This window comes from Brachyistius frenatus, unplaced genomic scaffold (assembly GCF_029030835.1).
Source record: "Brachyistius frenatus isolate BFR_SWC_R1_liver_20210118 unplaced genomic scaffold, ASM2903083v1 Contig_60, whole genome shotgun sequence".
NCBI classification, from domain to species: domain Eukaryota; kingdom Metazoa; phylum Chordata; class Actinopteri; family Embiotocidae; genus Brachyistius; species Brachyistius frenatus.
This window is the reverse complement of record NW_027210659.1, coordinates 370,896-395,034: the sequence shown is the minus strand read 5'-3', so window position 1 is coordinate 395,034 and position 24,139 is coordinate 370,896. Positions and strand designations below refer to the sequence as shown.

Sequence of the window (24,139 nt, the reverse complement as noted above, 5' to 3'; positions counted from 1 at the left end):
TTTGTCCCAGACGAGCAAGTTCAGTTTTACAGCGCCTCGGGGGGGATTCTCTTGAAACATCACAAACAAATATTCCTTTTGGTCCCAAAGTATGAACCAATTCGATTTTGTTGATCAAAGGTGAAAGGTCACTGTGACCTCACATCTGTCCTATAGCGTTGTGAACCCGATATCTAAAGAACTAGAACTAAAAAGGGAATTTCTTTCAAACTTAGCACAAATATTGACTTTTGATTTAACAATGAGCCGATTACATGTTTATGGGTCAAAGGTCAAGTTCACGGCCACAATCCACTCTTGTGAATGGGATATATCTCTGGAACCACTTAAGGGAATTTCTTTCAAATTTGGAACAAACGTTCACTAGATATCTGGTGGCCGAAGGTCAAAATTGTTTTTTTTTACATTTTTTATACACTTTATTAATCCCCGAGGGGAAATGTCTTCACTACAGCAGGGGGGCTCTCAGGGGGGAGATGCTGCAGCAGGCTGCCACTAGGCGGCGCCAGGTAACCTGACCTGAGGTGCATGTTTTTGGATGATGGGAGGAAGCCGGAGAACCCGGAGAGAACCCACGCAAGCACAGGGAGAACATGCAAACTCCACACAGAAAGGCCCAGGACCGGATTCGAACCCGGAACCTTTTTTGCTGTGAGGTGACAATGCTAACCACTGCACCACCGTGCCACCCTAAAAATGACCTCATTAAACACATTTGTGGCTAAAATTCAACAATTAATATGCTAATTTACTGCAACAAATGTCTAAAGGGGATAAAATAATGAAATGATGACATGTTATATACAAAAGGTCAAAGGTCATGTACACTGCACCATCGTAATGTTGTCTGCTGTTAATCAGCTTTACTGGCCCAGCTATATAACAATTATATTGGCATTATTTATACAATTTTCTTGAACGAGGCGTCCTACCGGTATGTCGTGTCTTTCACTAACACACAGTAAAGAAATACCAGACATGAAATTTCCAAAACAGCCAATTGTTCCTCATTTAATTTGTTTTACTTTCTTTTTCTTCCAAAGCAAAATTTCAGCTCACTTTTCTTTTTCTTGTAGAAAATGAAAACAAAAAAAATTGCCTTTTACAAACATTTAAAAATGACTAACAGCAAAAAAAAAACAACAACAAAAAAACAAAAACACAATGAAACCAAGTTGTACAATACTGTACATGAATAAAAGAGGGATGCGTTGATCCTCTGGACTCCTCCGTGTGTCTGCACAGAAAAAAATGGCAGTAAACCAGCGTCCTGCACGCCGAGCTGGTCGAGGAGTGCTTTAATGCTGCCGGAGACAAACGAAGGCTCAACACACGCACTTTTAGTGAAGTTCATTAATGTGTTGTTGGGTGTCAGGACCTTTTGGGCCTTTGAAACCTGTTCAAATGTCAAGTTAATGGATATCGACCAAAAAAAATTAAAAAAAATCACGTACACACACGTACACGTACACACACACACACACACACACACACACACACACACACCCCCCTCTCCTCTCCGATCACTCCGCAGTGGTTTGTGCCTCTCAGCTGAGAAACTTAAATCTTAAGAGAATCAGAGCGTTTTACAAGCTCAAAGTCGAATGTCCGTTTTCAGCTTATTTACAAAAGAATAGAAACGAGACCCACGAAACCGCAGCCTGATGACATGATCGCATGATTTCAGAATATCAAGACACATCCTACAATCACACATACAGGATCTGACAAATCCAGAAGCATTTTCACTGAATTTAATGGGTTAAAAAAAAAAAAAAAAAAAAAAGTTGCAATAGATGTCCAAGGTGCAATACAGCAGAAAAAAAGCTGCTGTGTTATCTTCCATCTTTCAAGTTTTTTTTTTTTTTTTTTTTTAAGTCCGCTTTATTTTTCTGCCTTTTTCAATAGTGTCTCATCTTGTTGCTCAACACCTGCAGATTAGTCAACGGGACATGACAACAGGGAATACAGCAAATATAATATAATCTGTCACGTCATGATATCACATGTAACACCTGTCTTACAATGGAGCCGTTTATCCAACACAGGCGAATGTGACTTTTTAAGCACACTCGTGCTAAATTAGGCCGACAAAAACGGCTTCAAAATATTTGATGGTGTTGATTTCAGAGGCGCCGATGATGAAGTGAAGGTGGTGATTCTTTCCCAACCAAGTGTTTACATTGTGTGTAAATTAACAGTTTATCAATGGTGCTTTGAATCAACCGCTTGTACTGATGTTTAAATTAATGCACATCTACAAGGGGACACCTACATCACCATAAACCGAACGGTCATTTCCACTTCGCACTAGTTTTTTGTTTTTGGGATTCGGAGGTCAATCAAATCTAATATAATAGAAATTTGTGCTTCCTTGTTTTGCACGAATACATTTTCCGACATCTGAACTTCTTTAAATGCTCTTTGAGTTCTGTGCGAGCATCTTCACGGGCTGTAAAAACGACTCTGTTTCCCCGAGATCTTCGGCGTTGGTCTTAATTCAATCGTCGTTTTTCACTCTGAATTCACATTTTGGCGTCAGCGTTGTCAACTTTAAAGACAAATCGGTGCTCTCAGACAAACCCCCACAGGCAGATTTGGTTCAGAAAAATCTTGGGCATTTAAAAAGTGGGTTGAACCTGTTGTCTGGATCCCCTTCAGTTTTTCTCCTCGCAGATGCAGGTGTGTGTTTATTTCTGCGTTTTAAAGGCATTACTTGGGTACAAGCGTATTGCTCCTTTACATCCGCTCTGATTCTTATTTGTCATTCGTGAGCATCTCAAACTCTGCACTTTCTTCCTGAGGAGGGACTTAAAATGATTCCATATAGCTGCTGATGCTGCACAATGACAGTTAATCAGAATCAAACCTGCAACCTTTCGTTCCCCATCTCCCTGGAGTTCAACTTTTTAAGTTCATGATTAGGAGGGAGGTGCATAGGTCAGAAAAAGCACATTTAGGAGAAAAAATAACAATAACAATAGGACAAAGAGAAATCTGGGGGGGAGGAAGAAAAAAGGTCTCCCCAGTGAGCGGCATCACTGGAAACTCACAGAGAGCTGGACCGGCTGATGTTGAAGTCCTCAGAAAAACATTCAGCTTGTTTTCCAGAGGTCTCAGTCAGAGCCGCTTTTCAAGCTTCCCAAGTTGATGAAAGCAGTCAGAGTTTACCCAAACTGGTCTCGGTCCACGTGTGTGTGAGAGTGTGTGTGTAGCAGTGTTATTTGTTGCGCAGCAGCTCCAGCTGATCCTGGTATTCAGTGAACAGTCTTTGGAATCGGAGGTTTTCACCGATGACGGGTAAAACCTCCCGCAGCAGCTCCCTCTTCCGAAGACCCTGAACACAGAACACAAAACAGGACGCATGTATGAAACGGCTCTTCACGTGTGACACACACACACACACACACACACACACACACACACACACACACACACACACACACACACACACACACACACACACACACACACACACACACATCTACCCGGCCTTTCCAAAAGGAGAAGAAATGTGTTCCCCTTGCTAACGGGCGCTGCATGTGAAATACAGATACAGAATAACGATGATTATATTCATCACAGCTGAAAAACGGCCACAGATCTTTGATCCGTGTCATTTTACTAACTTCTGTTGTTGTCTGTGGGCTCCAGCACATCATACTAGAAAAATAATACAGTTAACACAATTCAAAAAGAAACAGACGTAAACGGCATCGTATCTCCGCCCCTTTAGTGTCTTTACACTCAAGGACAGAAGAAGCTCCTAAATACAGACTTGGAAAAAAAAGGGGATTTAATAATACCCGTGATAAGAAAATGTAAATAAAGTTACGATTATTCTAACAGCAGTAAGTTTGGTGAACATGTAGGAGTAAAGACTGATGACCAAATGAAAAATAAGAGATCAGGGAGACAAACGAGCTCCCGACATGAGGAAGAGGAGGCATTTTATGTGAGTGTGTGTGTGTGTGTGCGTGCGTGCGTGCGTGTGTGTGTGTGTGTGTGTGTGTGTGTGTGTGTGTGTGCGTGCGTGTGTGTGTGTGTGTGTGTGTGTGTGTGTGTGTGTGTGTGTGTGTGTGTGTGTGTGTGTGTGTGGACTTTGTGAAAGTGGAGATTAAGTAAATCCACCCAGCAGACAGCGGCGTGTCGTTGTTGTACCAAAGTTGTGGGCTCCCAGGATGTAGCCGCTGATTTGTGGACGGGACCCAGCAGCTCCTTACAGAGTTCTCGGAGGCGATACTCTGAGCCTGGAAGCAAAGCAAACAAACAAACAAACACACACACACACAAATAGAGAACTCAGTAGTTGTTTAGAGACAGCTTTAAACTGTACAACAAAAAATACATCATTACATGTCACATTGTGCTCTAATAAAATATCATTTATCAGCAGTTTCTCTGAGAATTTGGTCCTAGATTTCTGAAATTGCTGCAGGTTGTTTGGTCAAATCAACGTATTAAAAAGTATGCAGGGTGAAAATCATACTATGTTACAGAACCTTTACTTTTTTCTCTGAGCCTTGATATAAACATTTGTATAAACCACTGTGTTGCTTTTTTCCCTCTTCAGTCAGTTCTGAAAAATGTTTAACAGAAGCCGACTTCCAGCGGCAGCAGTCAGCGCCGTGTCCGGTAGTTTGGACTCCTGTCGGTCTGTCAATTCAATTCTATTTGATTTATATAGCACCAAATCGCAACACAGGTTATTTCACGGCACTAAGTGTTGCGAGTCCTTTACAGCGATATACAGAGAAACCCAACAATTCAACAGTTTCCACATAAACTAGGAGGGAAAAACTCCTCTTTAAGGGAGAAAAACCTCCAATAGAGGGAAGAAAAACTCCCTTTAACAGGAAGAAACCTCCAACAGAACCAGACTCAGAGGTGGGCGGAGCATCTGTTAACAGAACCAGGCTCAGAGGTGGGCGGAGCCTCTGTTAACAGAACCAGGCTCAGAGGTGGGCGGAGCCTCTGTTAACAGAACCAGGATCAGAGGTGGGCGGAACTTCTGTTAACAGAACCAGGCTCAGAGGTGGGCGGAGACTCTGCCGCGACCGGTCGGGGTTTACCGTCGGCCTGCTGATGGTTCGAGTACCTTCATTGACAAGGAATCGGGCGTAGATGAGCAGCCAGTAGCGATACTCCTGCGCCGACTGCAGCGTCAGAGCCGACGCCAGCTGGTTCTCCAGGAAGGCCCGCGTCATGCTCTGCTGCAGGTGGTGCGGCGTGGAGGACAGGCGTGACGCCAGCCGACCGGCGCTGCGGGGAACACACGCACACAAGGTTCATATTTCACGGTTTGGAAGTGAAGGGATGCCGTCGGGGAGAACGGGAGATTCAACTATCAAAAGCCGTACTTGAGGTTGCGTCCCTGCATGACTGCCAGCGGCCCCGAGGACGCAGCTGCATCGTGGGAAGGCAGGCAGCTCCTGAAGTCGGCGCCCTGCACCAGAGAGTCTCCTTTGTCTGCTATCAGAGTCCTGAGGAAGACAAAGCACGATTCATGAAGCACTTCATCGAATCAATTCAACACGTGTCCATAAAGAATCCTTTCGGCTGAATGCATCTTCGGTGTTGCGGCCGTTTCCTTCGTCACGCTCATCTTCCTCACCATGTCTCCAGCGAGGAGCTGAAGCAGTAAGACTTCCCGTTGGACAGCCCGATGACTGGAACTCCCTGCTGAGTCAGCAGAGACTGAGACACCGTGATGTCAGCACCTGCAGACACAAACAAAGTGTTGTTGTTTTTTTTTTATTATAGTAACAGGACTTCTGAATTTCTCCTGCTGCAGTTGTTTCAGAAGCTGCTTCACACAGCCAGCCTGTCACATGACCTCCTTCACTGGATTGGATCATGGCTACTTCCTGTCTCTCTTCCATCACTTTGGTAAAGGTCCAACTTGGACTCATCAGTCTACAAACTTTGCTCCACAACCTGTCCGGCTTGTCTTCTATTAGTGTATTTTTTCTTTTGTATTTTCCGATGCAGTGCATTCTTACAGCTGATGAAATCGTTGCATCGTGTCTCTGTCATTCCAGCTGTCCGAGTCTTCTGTGAACTGTAGATACTTTCATAAATCTCAATGTGAAAGTCCACCGGGGATTTTATTTTTCTCATCAGAACTACTTGACGTACGTGCTCACTGTTCTGCTTCTCTACGACTTCTTTTGTTCTGTCACTTTAAAGATGAGCTGGGTTTCTCTGGTTTTCATGTTACTCGCTCGTCTTTCCGGCTCAAACTGGAGCTTGAGATGCAAAAGGAAACACCTGCCAACAAAACATGGCGCTTTCAAATGGGCTCGTATTTCACGAGTTGTGACGTGTTTTACTGATGTTTACAGAAGTCCACGGTTTTCATTGGATGTTAAGCTGAGAGATTGTAATTGTAGTCATGTAGAGTTTGTCTTCTTAAATTAGATAACAGTCTACGTCTGAGGACATTGTTGCTCTGATATTTTCCCTCTGTGCTTTTGCATTTCCTACATTACATACCTCCCACCCATGTTAGCTTGCTAAATTATTAGCCTCTGTGGCTTCTAGACACCGTCCATGTTGACGTTGCCTAGCAACGAGGTTTTTACGACTTGACCGCTTAAAACGCCAAGCGTACGGTGCACTCGACTTCCCGTGTCGTAACCACGACCTCACGAGTTGCATTTGAATGCAGCATTACACCCGACGGTCAGTGGAGGCATCGACACGAGCACATGACATTTCTCTGAAACGGTCAAATTTCATGTGCACGTGACGCCCAGAAATTAAGAACCACTCCTGCTGATTTCACATTTTCAACCACTTTAACATTAACACTTCAAATTAGTGGCCAAAACATCAAATTGTACAGTATTGTTAACACGTGTTTTGGAGAGCAATATATATGGATATCGATGTCGTTTAGTTGAGTGGTGTGGCTGTGATTAGCCTAGCTTAGCATTCACACTAGGAGAAGGGAAAACAAACAGAAAAAGAAAAACATGATCATTTGTAATTATATGGGTGATAGAATTTTTTTTTTTTTTTTTTACTGACTGCAGCTCCATCACATGTACGAGATTGATATCATCTCCACATCTTCCTCCAGGATATTAAATATTACGGTTTCTGCGTCGTCACGTTCCGCAGTGTCTCACCAGATAAGATCGCCTGCAGGGACTCGTTCTTCACCAGAGCCTTCTGCTTGTGAACGTCCCTGCACACAAACAAACAGCACATTAACACTTGTTATTACGGTTACTGTCAGCACATTTTTATTAGTGCTTTACAGCTCAACATAAAAGCCCCTGATTGAAACTGACTTTCTATCAACGGGTACAGAGAGAAAAAAAAAGTTTCGCCGACATGGACAAAATTAACAAACGACAGGAACGACCACGTGGCGTTTTTAACAGAATAGATGAGCACTGACCAGACGGACAGCATCGCTCCGGCAGTAAGGACCATGACGAAGTGGGCGGAGCAGTTCAGGGCCGACACGGGCGTGGCCAGCTGAATGGCTGGGAGGAGCCGCCGCCCACAGGAAGAGAACACCGACAACATCCTGTCCTCACAGGCGACGGCCAGGACGTCACTGAGGGGGAGGAGCAGCAGCAAAACCTCACTTACTGCTTCTGCTTTGGTCTTTTTGGATTATATTTATGATCTTAATGACTGAAAGTACAAAGCTAACAAATTTAAAATCTTTAAATCTTTGTAGTCATATAATTGAGAGGAAACATGAGCGAGGTCCTGATGTCTCTTTCCTACAAATAACATGATAAAAAAGATGAAACAATGTTTTTGTAAAATAAAATCCATGTGAAATGTTTTGGGGGTTTTCATCCAATTAAATTATGTTACACATTTCCCTGGTCTCAGGAGGAAATGAGACGTTTCAAGCATGAAGAGAGTCTTTAGCTGTGTGAAACGAAGCCGTCTCAGCAGCGCCCCCTACCTGCTCCCTGCAGCGGTGACCATTGAGCTGGGCAGCAGCGTGTTCCAGTCTCGCCCGTCTCTGGAGCATCGCAGCTGGCTGAGCTTCGAACCCGCAACCGTCGATACCTCGTTCTCCACCTCCAGGAACACCGAGGGCTCCATGCTTACCTGCACACATTTTATAGTCACGCGTGGAAGAAACAGTCCAATGGTAAACTCACTGACAAGCGAGGTTTGGATTCAAATCCAGGTTTTGTTTTTTTCAAGGGTAAAAAATATTTTCAAAATAATCGATCGTGACAATATTTGTTTAGAAAATGCAGAATGTGCCGTAAGATTTGAACTATGCTTTTATTATCTTCCCGTTGTCATTGAGTATTCACTGTCAAGCTGTACCTTTCAAATTCTGCTTTATCTTCTTCATATTTGTATTCCTGGTACTTTATTAGTGCTCTTTGGGGCTTTTCGGTTCTGCTTTGTTATTTGTGCAAATAAGTTTACAAAAATAGGACTAGTTTTAAAATATGATACAAACTAAGCTGACCTCTCCAGTCTTATAAGGTTTTTTTTTCCTGTTCATTTGGCATCAGGCGAAACGCTGTGTAACAACACTTGGATGCAGTTGGTTTGTTTTCACCCTGCTTGTCGGGAAAATTGACCTTCTTCAGTTGGATTTGTGAAAGAAATTTAGAACAGCAGTAACACTAAAATATCACTGAGATGCATGGACATGGTTTCTGTTGTAGTTTTGTACAGAACCAGCATATCTGACTTTGATTTGTGTTGTTGCTGTTCGTCTTGGTCAACGACAGAAGGAGATAAAGGGCAGAAGAATAAACTAAAAACATATTACATCAAACTCCTGATGAATACAGGACTCTGACTGAAGGTCCGAATCATCACTGCGACTGAGCTCGTTTCCCAAAAGTCCACAGAAGTGCAGAAAACAAATGCTACCAGAGTCTTGGTCGAGTTTTTAGACTTTGAAGTCAGAGATTGTTTGGGAGTTTGTGGATTTCAAAAGGGAATATAATGCAGTTATTGAAACGTTTGCCTTTGTGTCGCAAACGCTTGTTTTTTATCCCTTGAAAAATGTTTAGTTTCGCGACGATTCTGCTCACAGAAACTTAAAAGAGCCGAGAAACAGACAAATGACCGTGACTTTCAGTGGCAGAAAAATATGCACGAGCGACTTTCACGCTGAGCTGAACAGGAACTAAGCCAATAAATAGTAGTTACTGGACGTAACTGCAGGTCTACGAGTGCGTTCCTATTTTGTTTCATTCATCCCAAGATAAAGGCGGGGAAAACACTGGACTGATACTATTCCCAAATACATCACTCCAATCTGACAAATTTCCAGTGGATTAAATGGGGATGAAATTTAATTTACAGTACATAAAAAAGCAAACGGTACGTAAAGGTTGGTTCTAAAAGTAATGTAGCTCCTGATATCTTCTTCCTGGTGGATAGAACAGAAAGACGCCAGAGTCCCAGTGTGTTACCTGCAGACTGAAGGCCTTCTGTGTACTTGGTGTTGGTAGTTTGAGAACAGCTACAGGAGCTGGAGGAGCTGCCACCCTCCCGGGCTCCCGCTCCGCTAGAGGAGTTATCTGACAACAAGAACGACAAACACGCGGTTATCTCTCTGCTGCTGCAAGAATCTATCCAGAGACCATCTGCACAAAACCAGACAGCTTTAGCAAAGACAATTTTTTTTCTGGTTTAAAATAGCCTTGATGGACGTTGTCGTACTTTTAAATGTTTCCATGCTCTAAAAAATAAAATAAAAAATTCAAGAAATGGATGGATCTCCTGGAGTTCAGTGACCAGATCTATAAGACCTATCTGTCCATCTTATCATCTTACCTGAGGGAAGGGTTGGGGGAGAGCAGGGGCCATCTTGTCTTTCCTCGGCCGTCCCTTCTTCTTCTTCTCCACCACCTCTGCTCCGTCCATCAGCAGCTCGGGTTTCCTCTTGCCGAACGCCAGATTTTTGTTAATGCTGGCGATCTTGTCCTCGCTGTCACTGCTGGTCTCCTCTTTGGTTTTTGCGTCCTTCAGGGTGGAGATGCTGTCTTTTGGTCTGCGAGATGAACCAAGTGCCGAGTTAGTAAATGTGGTGTTTGCTATTTTTTTCTTAACTGCTTCAACCTGAATCGAAGTCGATCACCTTTCGAGAGGTGTGAGTCCAACGGTGGAGGAGATGGCGGCTATGACCCCCGGCGTGGCCTTTGACCTCTCTGTGAATCTGGAGTCCAACGCTTTCATTGGCTCGATCTTAGAAGAAGTGGTGAGAAGCAGAGTGGACTTCATCCTGGAACCGGGAAAACGAGAAAGAAGTGGAGGAGAGAGAGTGAGAAGGTCAGGAGGATCAAAGAGGAAGTGGAGGATAAAAGAGACATCTGAGGTTACTCGTCGTACCCGTCGTTGTCCTCCAGTCCCTTCGCCGTGCTGTTGGGTGCAGGTGAGGTGAGCATGGGGTCGTGCAGGGGCCTCAGCCCCAGAGAGGAGGGCTGTCCTGGGCTGGAGTCGGAGCTGAGCTGAGGGGTGAGGTGGCTGGACATGGAGGAGCCCGAGGGCAGGATGGGAACGCTGTTGAACAGAGCCGGTGAGAAATCCCTGCAGAGAAAGAGGGGCAGCGATCTCTTACTGTTGATTTCACTGACACTACTAGTGTGGTAACTGCTGTAAAGTATGCCGTGTGTCATATTCAGTCTAAATGGGTCAGTGATGATAATTAAACAATGATTATTGTGGCTATATTTCATATTATATACCAAACACACAAAAAGCTGTTCCTCTATTAAATGCTTGAAAAGGTGCTTAATTTAAATATGTAACTGCAACATACGCATATAGACTCTCCTCCATCGCCATACTCATATCTTTTTACTTTTCTATTGACTTTATTGTTTTTGCTGTGATTGTTGTAACCTATATTCTGTTGTTATTTGTTTCCATTATTTTTATGTCGCAATATTATTATGTAAACTTTGTATTTTCTGGAACTGTAAATAAATAAGCCCACTGGGTTTCTTGCGTCTCCGGCACTGCACTGTTTTTTTTAATTATTTTGTAAAATCTTGTTTGTGTTTTTAATTTGTCCAAAATAAATCGAATCAAATCAAAATATGTCGTTTTGCAGTTATTGTCACAGCCCTCAACAGCAGCGCCCATTTTCACTACATTCTGGCTCCTGTTTACTACGGTGACTGAAAGTGTGACGGGCTGTCCGTCTTTATATGCTCCCATTCCTTTAAAGTACACACATCTTGTTTCCCCGTGGGGCTTTAACGTTGATCACAACCCATTACGAATGTAATAATTACAAATGATTACATTCCCTGTAGCCAGTGAAGTTCACTGATTAAATGCGCTGATTTTAGAAAATAGCGTTTATTGTTAAAACTGTAAAATATTCTGCCTGTGTGCTGTTTTCTTACCCCGTGTCCAGCTGAGCGATGCAGAGCGGCGTGATCCTTCTTCTGCCGTCTGCTGTTCTCGTCTCCACCTGCTTCTTCAAAAGGTTCTGCAAGAGGAGGAGATAATACGGCCGGTCAATTTAAGCTCCAAAGAGAATACTAAAAAAAATTGTTTTGATAGCTTTTAAAAATATGGGAAAGTGTACAACATTATAAATACATTAAAAACATCTTATGTGCTATTTGGTTTTGATTTCTAAAGAGGTTCTTATCATTGGTATTTTATTCTCTAACTCTATTGTCGAAATGAAATGTGTTAAAGAGTTTTTATCAGCCGAAGGCTTTCTCCAATATTTGCTTATATATTATATTGCTTATATAATATTAGTTTTCTCAAATAAGTGTTCATGTTGAAATGAATTCATTTTACTGGATTACCTTTTGCTTTGAGAACGGTGACATTTTAGAGGTATCGGTACCAATTATCAAATTTCTGCTTCCATTACACTCCTACATCTGTACATGTTTACAGATTACTGCCTCATTACTGATTGAAATGCATCAGAATTCAGCGTTCGTCCTGAACTAAACCAGCAGCGGTGAATACTTCACGCCGTGAGCTGGATGTTACGTTTACCTTCCTGATGTCCTCCAGAGACTCTCCGTTCATCACGCTGTTCAGTTTGGGGGCCGAGGACTCGGGCCCGGCGATGCCGGGTCCCGTGTTGGCCTGGGCCGAGTTCTGCCGCTCCTGCTGGTATTTGAGCATCTCTGGGTTCTCGATGATGGTGGTGGAGAGCTGAGCCTCCGTGCTGGTTATAGCCAGACTCTTTCCGTAGATGTTCTGGTGAATGCTGTTCTGTAGGGATAAGACATTGGATTTGGGTCAGGCTTGGGAAGACTTGAGATTAATGACACTGTGACAAAAACATAAACAGAATGTAGTTTTAGTGAAGCAGTAATACTTTTTTTTGTTGTTTTTTTTGAGTAAAAGAACTCATTTTCTGTTCGGATTTATTGCTGTTTCCTCGAGGAAAGGTGTTCTATACAAGCAGGTATATACAAGCAGATACAGTATATACAAGCAGATGTGACACACATTTGGATGCCAGTGTGCTTCAAATGTTAAACATTTTGTTTTTTAGTGCTCTCGAAATGTGACCTGCCAGGAGGGTTCTGTTCATCTGCCGGCATCAGAAAGGCACCTGAAGCCCTTCAATAATTATCAGAGGAAATTATTGTCTCTTATACTTAAGAATATTTTCCAAAATATTGAGGGGCCTCCTCGACGTTTCTTTAGTGGAATCCTGCCCCAGTAATATGTAATGCCAGTATCAGGGCGAGCAAATCTGTCAGTCATCTTTGGGAGACGACTTTCCTTGTGCATATTTCCGAAGACCAAGAAGAAGAAAACATACCACGCACGTGGAACACCTACAACCTCTGTATGAAGATGGATACTCCAAATGTGGTTTATTTCACAGATATGTGTTTTCTGACCAAATCAGTGCATTTGCTGTGACGTTACTGTCAAAATAAAATTTGCAGGACTATATTTGATTCGGGGAACGCCAGTTCTGATAAGATGATGATCGTTAGCTTTCTTCGTTGGCGACATCTACCTGCTGCTTGTTCTTACACTCGTTGTGATGTTATCATCAGGAGAGGCTAAAGTTTCTCTTTGAGATGCGTTACTCACAGAAGAATAATTTAACCCGGATATGAAGCATCCGTAGCACAAAATAATGTAACGACACTTTTTAAAGAGATAAGACAGACTTCTGTGATCTCCTTAACTCTCTCTCTCTCCAAAAAAAAGCAGCAGCAGGCATATTTCAGCAGGGTGTGATGCCGTCTGCATGTCTTACCTTCTCCTCCTCACTCAGTGGGTCTCCCAGCTCATCCAGGGAGAAGTCCAGATAGGCCACCGTGCCGTCCATGGAACACACCAACATCCCCAGACCCGTCAACGTCCTGACCAACACACACATCAAAGTAAGAGAGGTGGAGGGTGAGATCCACTACCAGTGATGTCTCATAACACGGTGTCAAATCACGGATTTTTACACGTACATCAGTTTAAAGTGTAGCAGAGTCAGCGTTGTGCCAGTGGCCAACGTGAAGAAGAAAAAAATTAAAATAAAAACACTAAAAAAATAACACGTTTTCTCTACATATTGTAATTATAAAAAAAAAAATATGTCGACAGAGATGTCAGACTGACAAGCTTTGGGGAAAGAGACCCTGATACACTCATGTTGTAGGCCACATTACAAATCTGTCTGAACTCACCAGGAAATATCCATAATCGATTTATCGAAAAGGTCATGGATGACCACCAGAGGGCGCTTCAGAGAGGTGAGCTGAAGAGGAGAAGCAGACAAGACATTTCATTTTCCCCTCAATCAACAGCTACTAAAACTGGGTGAGGATCTTTCTGCTGAGAAACCATTTAGTAGGAAAAAAAAAATCCCTGCAACAGTTTATGGTTTGAATTTTGTTGTCATCAAATTAGTAACAATTATTAAACACAATCAGAAAGTTGCTATATTTAGCTGATCATACTGCACAGAGCAAACGGATACAAAACACTTGAACTAGAGGAACATTGCTGGGCAGTATGCAAGATTTGTTTTGATGGTTTTTTTTTTTAAATTCTACTGGTTTCAATCATGAGAAACAAACAAATAACTATCTTTTGCATGACTACGGCCTTTATAAAGGGGATATTGCTTTATTCTACTGCCACATAGAACTGTTCCTGTTAAAGACCTCAGGAACATCTTTCACTCTACCCTGCAGAGGATAAAGCAGGACGTACAAGATCTTAAAAGGAGCAGCTCCAGCTTATCCGTCCGGCCCGTTGCTTTCCTTTTCCCTTCATCGCTTGCTCAGGTCATTGGACCAGCAGCTTTTACGAGTTCCTAAATCCAGGCTGGCTCGTAAGGCTGACTCAGCTTTCTCGTCTTCTTTTGCAGATGGAGCACAGAGACTATTTCCTAACGACACAAAACACACCTGAAATCCAGTGTTTTAATCATCTCTGAGCATGTCTGACTGTAGTGGGACCACGTCCTTGCACAGGTGGGTTGTTATTAAGTTCATGTTGTCGTGCCTGTGTTTCCTTTTCCTGTCACATGTTGTCCCTTTAAGAAAATGTCTATTCAAGCGTCGTCCAACCTAACTGCTTCACTGTTTCACTGCTGGCCGACAGCCTCATAAATCGTATACACTCTTAGAACTCCAACACACGTCCTGCTGAGGTTCTGGAATAAGCTGCTAGCGTTTCCACCACCACCACATACGGACTCTTTTGGTCGATGGCAGATTTTCTTAAACCTAAAAGTTTCCGCAGACTCAGCTCCTCTCCTGGACACAAGTTATTCTGGTGAATCTCAGGCCTGTCTTTCCTCACGCTCCATCTCTCTTTTTTTTTTTCTTTTTGTACGAGACGAAGCCTCCTACAGCTGTTAGCATACTGTTATGCTAATTGGTTAGCTAACTAGTGAACCCAGTAATTTTATAAGTATAGAATTATGGTTACTAAATTATTTTGTGCCGCTAAGGGATGGTCACTTGGCTGTAACTCCAGTTCTATGAGTATGAGTCTCATGCAAAACCCATGCAGAAATGAAAAAAACTGAATACCAGATGAACCAGTTTACTGCGCGGCACCACTCAGGAACCGGTAATGACAAACATGCATCACCATTTTTCCATCCACTGTAAAATAAAGTGAGATGTGAACTGACCCAGACGGAGAGCGAGCGGTCTTTGCTGCCGACAGCGCAGCAGCAGTATGGACAGCTCGGTTTTGGAGAGCTGCCGTTCTTCTGCTTCTTCTTAAAGATCTTTGGGTTGAACTTCTACAGAGACACAAATCACAGCCATCAGTACTCCGCTGTTTTTTTGGGTATATAGTTTAAATTTAAAGGCTGAACGTTGGGCTAAAACGTCCTCACCACCACAGTGACAGCTTTACGGTGGCCCACGAAGTCCATATTAGTCTTCCAGCCGTCTCTCTCCACGATCTGAGCGGTGGGACCCGAGTTGTTCATGGCGTGAGCCGACACCAGATACTGACCATCCGGGGACCAGGACAGACGCAGGACGTGGGTTGTCCCACCACACTGAGCGAGAGAAGAAAAATGTATTACACGCTCATTCATGAATAAACTGATGTGACAGATCAGAGGGTGGGGAAAGGGGGTAGATACATTTGTGAAAAACCCCAAACATTTGTAGATGCTTTGAGTCCCGGGTGTTTTTGTACCTCGCTGAAGGGTTTGGTGATGTTGGCTTCCATCTGCCAGTCCACCGTCCTCCACACTTTGAGGCTGTGGTCATCGGCCTGCGAGGCGATGTATTTCCCTACCGGATCCCACGTCAGGCCTTTAACCAGCCCGGTGTGTCCTCGCAGAGAGATCACCATCTCTGAGGAGGAGACAGAGGGACGGACGGTGAGCTGACCAATGGGAACGATGTTCCTGCTTTTACTGGCAGGTTATACTGTAACAGTATTTAATCACACAAACACGGTTACAGGTTCACGTTTAAGAAATAGAAAACAGCTCGTCACGTCTCAAGTAACGTTAAACGAATTGGTTAACTACTGATGATAATCATTTATCCATTTTTCAAAACACTGCAAAGTTCCAACTTCCTAAATTAATAGATTTGCTGCTTTTCTTCATCTTATGCACTATCCTATAATATTTAGCTTGAACAGGATCAATCAGGTAAATTGAGGAAGTTAATGACGTCATCTTGGGCAGCATGAAATAATGTAAAGACCAGTTATGAGAAAAATAATTTGCAGATTAGTAGATGAACAATATAAATTTCAACAGTTTTATTAAATATAATTTTTTAGTATAAAAGAACATTTTGTGAAACATTTAGTGCCATTCGGTGGCAGACGGGCTTAATGCTAAATGAGGTACTGATCTCTTCAGAAAAGATTTTTAAAAGTACAGTGAACCCTCGCTATAACGCGGTTCACCTTTCACGGTCTCGCTGCTTCACGGATTTGCATCGTGCATTGTGTTCTGCATTCTGATTGGCTAAACAGTCTCTCCGCTTCTTCTCTACCTGTTTGTCAATAACGTTGCGGTTTAATATGTACACGTACGTAAAACAGCTTGCCAAATTAAAAATAATCGATGGTGGCATGTCGGTTTATAAGAATCTTTTTGCCCAGAAGAAAAAAGAGCGACAACAACTACCGATAACTATGTTCTTCTCTCGAAAAACCACACCTGCACCGCCGGCTTTAGAAGAAAGAACCGCTGCAGAGCGGAGTCAGGATGCAGCGGCTCAGTCAGAAGAGCAGTGAAATACACGTGAGTCACTATTTGTCCGACTGTACTTTGTATTTGTTTTCATAATCATTTTTCATTTCCTCCCGTTCTAATCCAATGACTCGGGTCGCAGTGGGGCGGTGCCGATCTCAGCAATTTGAAGCCTTCAGTTCGTATTGATGATTAAAATTATTATTTTACAGTACAATAGTTATTTGTAAAAAAAAACATTTATACAGTACTTTTATTTGTTAAACAAATGCTTGGGCCTGTAAAAAGGTTTTGTTCTTTGGTTTCAATGTATTATGGAGTATTTCATTGTATAATAATTGTAAAAAAAAATAAAGGTTACTACTTCACGGATTTCACCTATCACGGTCTCTATTTGGAACGTAACCCCCGCGATAAACGAGGGTTCACTGTATTGGGGATTTCCCAAATATGCTGTACTCTTTATTTAATAAATCATAGCTACTGCAATCTTTCCTCTAAATTCCATTTATTGTTTATGAAATAACACGAGAGGAACTGTCCAAGCTTTTCTTTTTGAACTGCAAATTCCAAAACGAACCAACTTGTAATTGGAAACGAGCATGTTTGGATGGATTCACACCATTTTTTTTTTCCAGCTGTGAAGCCTCAGACGGGGAAAGCTTTGGCTTTTAATCCTACCTGGGAATTTGCGAGCGTTCCAGATGACGATGGTGTTGTCCACACTGCAGGAGGCGAGCCACACGTCATGAGGAGACCACGCCACGTCCATCACGTCTGCAAACCACACACACTAAAACTCAGCGCTCCAGTCCGGAGACGTGTTTCTGGATGAAGGTTCCTTCTGGAGTTTCTGACTTCTAAATGCACGTGAGCAGGCGGAGGAAGGATGTGATACACAGTCCTGCCAATACTTTCACACTATTCAACCAATCTACAGGTGGCAGAAACGCAACAAAATATGCCGCCCCTGCATTCAACACATTTATTAGGCTTGAAGGGTAAACACAATCAACTTTGTATATATATTTGTATATTTTTGGGGGGTTTCAAACTCATCAGGGCACCTTCACAACATAGTAGTTTAGATGCTGGTGTGTGTCTGTGATGCGTATAAAAGTCCATGACTGTGTACATCTGCATGTATGATGCGTGTTTTCACTATGCATTGTGTAGATGCATTGTGTAGATGCATTGTGTAGATGTATTGTGTAGATGCATTGTGTAGATGCATTGTGTAGATGTATTGTGTAGATGCATTGTGTAGATGTATTGTGTAGATGCATTGTGTAGATGCATTGTGTAGATGTATTGTGTAGATGTATTGTGTAGATGCATTGTGTAGATGCATTGTGTAGATGCATTGTGTAGATGCATTGTGTAGATGCATTGTGTAGATGTATTGTGTGTCGTACCTCCAGTGTGGTTCCTCAGGATGGTCACACACCTCCACTGCTCCACGTTGGCCAGCTTGCTGCTTGACCCAAACACCGTGCTGGGACCGATGAAGCTGCCACGAAAACACACACACACACACACACAAACAGTCACACAGTAAAAATCAAACGGCCAGCGGTGACCGTTTTAAAGTCATGTAAAAAATTCTCTATTACTCTCGAAGTCATCATGACTGGACTGTAACTGCAATTACTTCATCAGTATTTGCACATATTGTGTGTGTGTGTGTGTGTGTGTGTGTACATACGCAGCTCTCTTCCACACCATGACCAGCTTGTCATCTCCTCCCGACGCCAGGTACAGCCCGTTGTTGGACCAGCGAACGCAATTCACACACGCTGCAGAGACAAACAAACATTTCTGCTAAATGAAAAAGAAAAAAAAAATCAATACAACTTGTCAGGATTTCTGCTGAAGAAGTTGTCTGTTCTAATGGACACCAACGGTACCTGCAAAGCAAAGACATCCCTGTTAATAAATCAGACTGCTCGTCCATGTGTTTGGAGCTGGTACGCGGCAACACTTGGTGTCAGTAGCAGAGCAGCGGATGTATCTTCATCTATTCTGCTGCAGGACACAAACCATTCTAACAGCTCACTAACTATCACATCCTCTGGCACACATCTGCTGCTGCTGATTGTAGAAGTAGGAACAGTAGATGTAAAGTTAAGAGCGGGAGTCTTTGTCCTTTTAATGCTTGAAGTAAAAAAATGAAATAAACAGCAGGCGCCTGTAAAATCAAGGACATTTGGTGCCTGGTTGTTGGACAACAAGAAGCGGTATCTGTCTCTTTGCTCGACACCGAGGAAAGGCAACACAACAGACTTAAACTACTTTGAAACTGGTAGAAAATTACTGGAGTTGGTTATTAGATAAGGAGGGATGAGGTCAAGTTCAGACAGGGAACTCGATTAAAAGAGTCATGTAAGATGTTGTTTTATTGAGGTTGACAGCAGCAGCAATGTTTGAAGTATTTTACAAGTCTGTCATTCATTTTAAAGATCTCCTTCTCTTAAGTAACACAATGGTTGGCAGCAGAGCGGGAAAACAGATTTTCCGGTGCACCTAGGAAGCTGCTCAAACCACACAAAGCTTTCACTGTTTATTTACTATCTTGTTCATCTGTAGTGATTTCCTGCTCGTGGTAGGAGAGGTAGAAACTCTGCTATAAGGAACTCAATTTTTAGAAACTAACTTGGCTGCAAAGATAGTACGTTAGTTTTATTCTCTGAGGGTCATCTATGCCACCAGCGGGAGGCTTTCCTTCATTTTTAGAGACTCAATTTGAATTATTTGTGTTTTCCTTAAAGGAGGATCTCTTCAATTTTCTGGATTGCATTTGATTTACTAACATTTGAGTACTTGTAGTTCCTAAGTTTTCTTTTTACTTTAAGCAACCGAGATGCCGAACCTGTGAGCGACGTGTTCTCATCACTCTGACCATATTTGCAATTTGTTTAAAAGCTGTTCTTCGGTCACAGGATATTAAGTCATTTTGTTTCCACGGTGCATGAAAATGAGTCCAATCTCAAGACACAGAGTGAATAACAATTCACCTTTTAGTTACTTCGGCAGCGGATTTGCCTCCTGCAGTATTCATACTGTTTGTGTAAGTTTGGCCCGAAGACAATTTTCCATTTTTGTGGAGAATCAATTCAAAGATCTATTAAAATCTGATCTATTGTGACCGTGCCGGTTTCAAACGTGGCGTGCCGACATTGTGAAAAGTGGTACATCGCAACATTCATCCAACTTTTTGAAACTCCACGAAGTAACTCTAAATCACAGATTTTCATTTTTTTTTTTTTATGAAGCAGGTATAGGTGCTGTGGAAATAACTTTGTGTCAAAAGGTTGACGACACAAAGAAATGCAAACAGCCCGTATTCGGGATCATTCATGCCCAGTAAATGCAGCTTACAGAGAAAACGTTCCAGGAAGATCTCCAGAAAGAAGTTCAAGAGAGGAAATATACATATTACTATGTTGAGATGGGTTTTTTGGTACTAAAAAAACACCAAAAATATTTTCTTATGGATATCCCGACTGCAAATTAAACACTAGAAAAAATGTGAAATATGGAACCTTGCACACAGAAACATGCAGCTAGCTACCTGTGTGTCGCCTGTACGGATCATTTGTATTTTCTAAAGCCAGTTTGCTGAGCTCTTGCAGCAGGGATTGTTTTCGCGGTTTATTCCCCATCTTTCACACTAGCTTCTTGCAGCACATTTAATGAACCTATTTTAGTCAGTGTTGCTCTAGAAAAGTTTGTAATATGTCATTGAGGCAAAAGAAAACAGAAAACAGAAGAAGAAAAACATGAGAACAAACTAAATCCATTAAGCAACCATACCTGATATTCAACAGTTATTCAAATATTAAAACGAATAAAGATGTTGCTGGTTACCTAGGTGATTGTCCATCTGGCAAAGCATTTTGGGAATATTCTCATTCTTTTCATCTTCGTCCCTGAGGACTGGTCCCATGTTCCAGATCATCACCTTCCCAGAATCCTCTCCTGAAAACCAATCAGGCATAAAAAAAAATGTAATAAAAAAACATGCAAAGACATCTTTGAGGACCAACAGGTGAGGAAAAAGGGAACTGTAGTCCCGGCCTGATGGAGAGCATTTAGTATAGTGTGACATGGATTCACAACTGTTAAACTCTACCAACACCAGTATTACATTGAGGACTGAACGCTGTGCACATGTAGATCATGAAGGATGAATGTCCATTTCAGTACAACAACCCAAAACAGTTCGTCCGGTGCTGCAGGATGCAAACAACGATGATGCCGTTACCTTGACCACCGGTTGCAAATTTTGTCCCATCAGGGTGGATGTCAACGGAAAATATGGGTTTGCCTGTGAAACACACGCGCGCACACACAGAGACAGAGACAGAGAAAGAAGGGAAAGGGTAGTTGTTAAAAGAGAAAACATGATATCAGACACATTTCAACACAACACAGGAACATCTCAGTGACCTCAATGTGCCTGTTTGTTGTGTTTTTTCATTACCAGGCTTTGTTCAATTGATCTGATGGAAAATTCCGTCAACACTTCTGTGATTTTCCACAGCCAAGTCAGAGCATGTCCATAAACTGTTCCTTTCTTTTCTGCTCTTGTTTGCGTAATTGAGTGTGTTATAAATGTAACCATAAAGGATCTTATTTGTTATTACTTACTTATTACATTTCAACAGGGTAACTTGTAATCTGTAACCTCTTACATTTCAAAAGCAACATTACGTACACTGAATATAATTTAACTAATTCAAATCGAGATGATGGCAATGTAAAGACGTGTTGACGTCACAGAGTTACGCTGCTTAACGATAAACTATACGTGACAGCTAAAAAAAACAGCATGGCTGAAAGCGGTTGTTCCAAAAAAAGGGATCGATTTCGGTAACGTGGAAGTGGTTTGGTTCCAAATGATCACATGTACAACAACTACGTTTTTAAAGGCAAATTGTTTATGCTGACATATAAAACCATAACATATTTTGCTGCAATTGTGTGCGTGTTTTTTTTTTTTTTTTTAATTGATTCAAATAAAATGTTTCAATATTTTGTCAAGTCAAGAATATCGTTACTGAAAAAAACCCACGCCGAGATATGGTGATTTTATTTCCGGGGCCAGAATCACCCACCGCTGCTATTTCAGACTAAATGACTCGTCTTAAAAAACTAATTCACTTAATTGTGCCCTGATACCAAAAATCGTTAGCATCCCCCAACGGTTAACTTTCCTAACTGACAGCTGGAAGGTTTCACCAACAGACACTTTTGAACTCCACGTCAAGCTGTCCGCAACAAGTAAAATGTAAAATATTCACGGTGCGACAAAAGAAACACTCAACAACAGTTCACTTTTGAGACTGCAACTTCTTCTTTGGCAGGTAAGTTAGCTAACGTCGGGGCACCCGAGCTAGCCGGGGGGGGCTAACTAGCTAGCTGAGGTTAGCGGACACCAATGTGTCCGTAACCGAGGACAGAGGAGCGGTGCTGGGGACGGGGACGGGGACGACATCAGCTGGAAGTCACCGATTGTTGAATTAACTTCGTAACGTGAGAGACTGTTCAGTGACAAACAAAGTCAAACAAGTGTCGACCACCATCATGCCTCCTGATCAAGTCCCCCCCCCCCGACAACAAAAGCCCAACTTGGTCCAACAGATTCCTGCACAAGCTTACCGTTGTGGCTCACCCAGCTCGGCTTCAGCAGCTTCATGTTCGCTCCAATTCGATTTAATTTGTTCTCCAATCTTACAATTTCGACAAAAAATCCATCCGGCGGTCAGTTCAGCTGGATAACTGACGCTAACCCCCCACCCTCCTCCCTTTGTCTCAAACTCTGCCCGACACTTTGTTTTTGTGATCCAACTCCATCTCCGCTGCAGCCAGCATCCCCCGGTGCCTCCGAGCCGAGCGGGCGAGCAAGTAAGGCAAGGCGGCGGAACCCGGACGACAAACAAGGTGACACCGAAGGCAGTTCGAGAAGTGTTTCCGCTCATTTTGACCGCGGACCGGAAGAGCGCTGCAGGTCAGCTGTCACAATAGTTGCCGATGCGTGGGGTTATAATGGAAAATAACAGTCTTTAACATATTTTATGAATTTTGTGTCCTTGTTCACTTTTCATGCACTTGATCAAACTTCAGAACAAATAAATCAAATGAAATGTGTGACTTTATTGCAGATTGTACCTGAAACGGCTTTTACTTTGAAAACTCTGAATTTAAAAACGTCAAGGAGAGTATGGAGAGGTAGTTTTTTTTATTTATTTATTTATTTTTACACTTGCTTTTTACATTTATTTCAAATGACCTTAAATACCATTTACCCCTCAAAAAAACACCAAAAAACAAAACTGAAGAAAAAAATATTTAAAAGGAAATGTGAGTGCTTTTAGAGAGAAATTGAGACACCGTGTTAAATAAGCAGATGCTGTCTTCTTTCTTTAGAGACTTTGTTTAGTTTTATGGCTTTTGTCTAGGCTGAGGGGGATGTTTCTGAACTGTGGCAAATTCAATTTTTTTTGGAACATCTCATTCATAAGTCCAAAATGACTATAAGATACATTTTGTGATCAAATGTAAGTCACTCTACTAGCATTGATTAAACCCCTTAACATCTCTTTTATATGTTCTTCAAAATTACATATTTGGAAGCTATTTCCAAGAGAGAAAAAAAAAATCACCCAATTTTACCCTAGCTGTAACCACATTGTAGCCTTTAATGTAGCTCAATATGGAAAACCCAACCCTGCCACAAAAAGGATTGGTTCCTTTGTGACGTATGAATCTCTTTCTGTAGACGTGTTTCCGAGAGTGCCTGTTACACTTCAGCTCCAAAGTAAAAACACCCCTCCTGGTTGCTTATTCCACTCATGATATCTCTTCTACCATATAAAAACACAAAATGGGCATGTTAACATAGTTAAAAATTAATTTTCTTTAGAAAGTGATATACAATTGTCTCATTTTGTGGTGTTTTCTTTTCCTTTGTGAATGAAGTAAATTATTATTTCTTTCATATTTTCATGTAAAGTTTTATATGTAATGTCCTTCTTGCAGTTTTTTAAAAAAAAAATGGTTTTGTTGTTATTGCTTGATTTTGTATAGTTTGTTTATGTTTTTGTTTGGAAGCATAAATGAAGGAGAACATGATGTAATTATGAACTGAATGTGTTTACAAAAGCTCTTTGCTGTATGACCTATGACCCAGTTGTTTAGGACTCTTATTGTCTTATTTTCTGAAGTATCTAATTTATGCTTTTTTTTTCTTTTGTTTCTTATTCAGTATGAATCACTTAACGTCATGTTTCTCGAACAATAAAGAGAGGGAAATTTAAATCCAAACTTTGTAAGTCTGTAATTTGACGATTTCAAATGTCAAATCCAAATTGAACTAATATTAAACAAGATGCCTCTGAAGGCACTTTTGGTTCTGAAATATTACAATATCTTTAGAGACAGGGCAAAAAGGAATAAAATAATGTGAAGTATTTTGAAAGCTATATGGCAAATGATAATTGCAGGCAT

The 24,139-nt window shown here is 41.9% G+C and overlaps 1 protein-coding gene across 2 annotated transcripts; it reads right to left on the bottom strand.

The window, feature by feature from the left end:
- Nucleotides 1–984: 984 nt before the first annotated feature.
- On the bottom strand, nucleotides 985–22,567 carry hira (histone cell cycle regulator a). Of its 2 annotated transcripts, none has more exons than XM_069705916.1 (25): nucleotides 22,292–22,567; nucleotides 20,895–20,957; nucleotides 20,498–20,608; nucleotides 18,336–18,426; nucleotides 18,046–18,140; nucleotides 17,312–17,407; nucleotides 15,613–15,773; nucleotides 15,302–15,469; nucleotides 15,092–15,205; nucleotides 13,632–13,702; nucleotides 13,208–13,313; nucleotides 11,977–12,198; nucleotides 11,361–11,446; nucleotides 10,339–10,536; nucleotides 10,088–10,231; nucleotides 9,784–10,000; nucleotides 9,420–9,527; nucleotides 7,934–8,082; nucleotides 7,409–7,570; nucleotides 7,134–7,192; nucleotides 5,615–5,720; nucleotides 5,361–5,483; nucleotides 5,099–5,262; nucleotides 4,162–4,250; nucleotides 985–3,337 (listed from the first exon to the last, which is right to left on the bottom strand). In XM_069705916.1, the coding sequence occupies exons 1-25, from the start codon at nucleotides 22,326–22,328 to the stop codon at nucleotides 3,221–3,223; spliced, it is 3,057 nt and encodes a 1,018-aa protein (XP_069562017.1). In that variant the 5' UTR covers nucleotides 22,329–22,567; the 3' UTR covers nucleotides 985–3,220. The 2 variants fall into 2 exon arrangements, with proteins under 2 accessions (XP_069562017.1, XP_069562018.1); XM_069705917.1 differs by having other exon boundaries at nucleotides 10,339–10,509.
- Nucleotides 22,568–24,139: the final 1,572 nt, after the last annotated feature.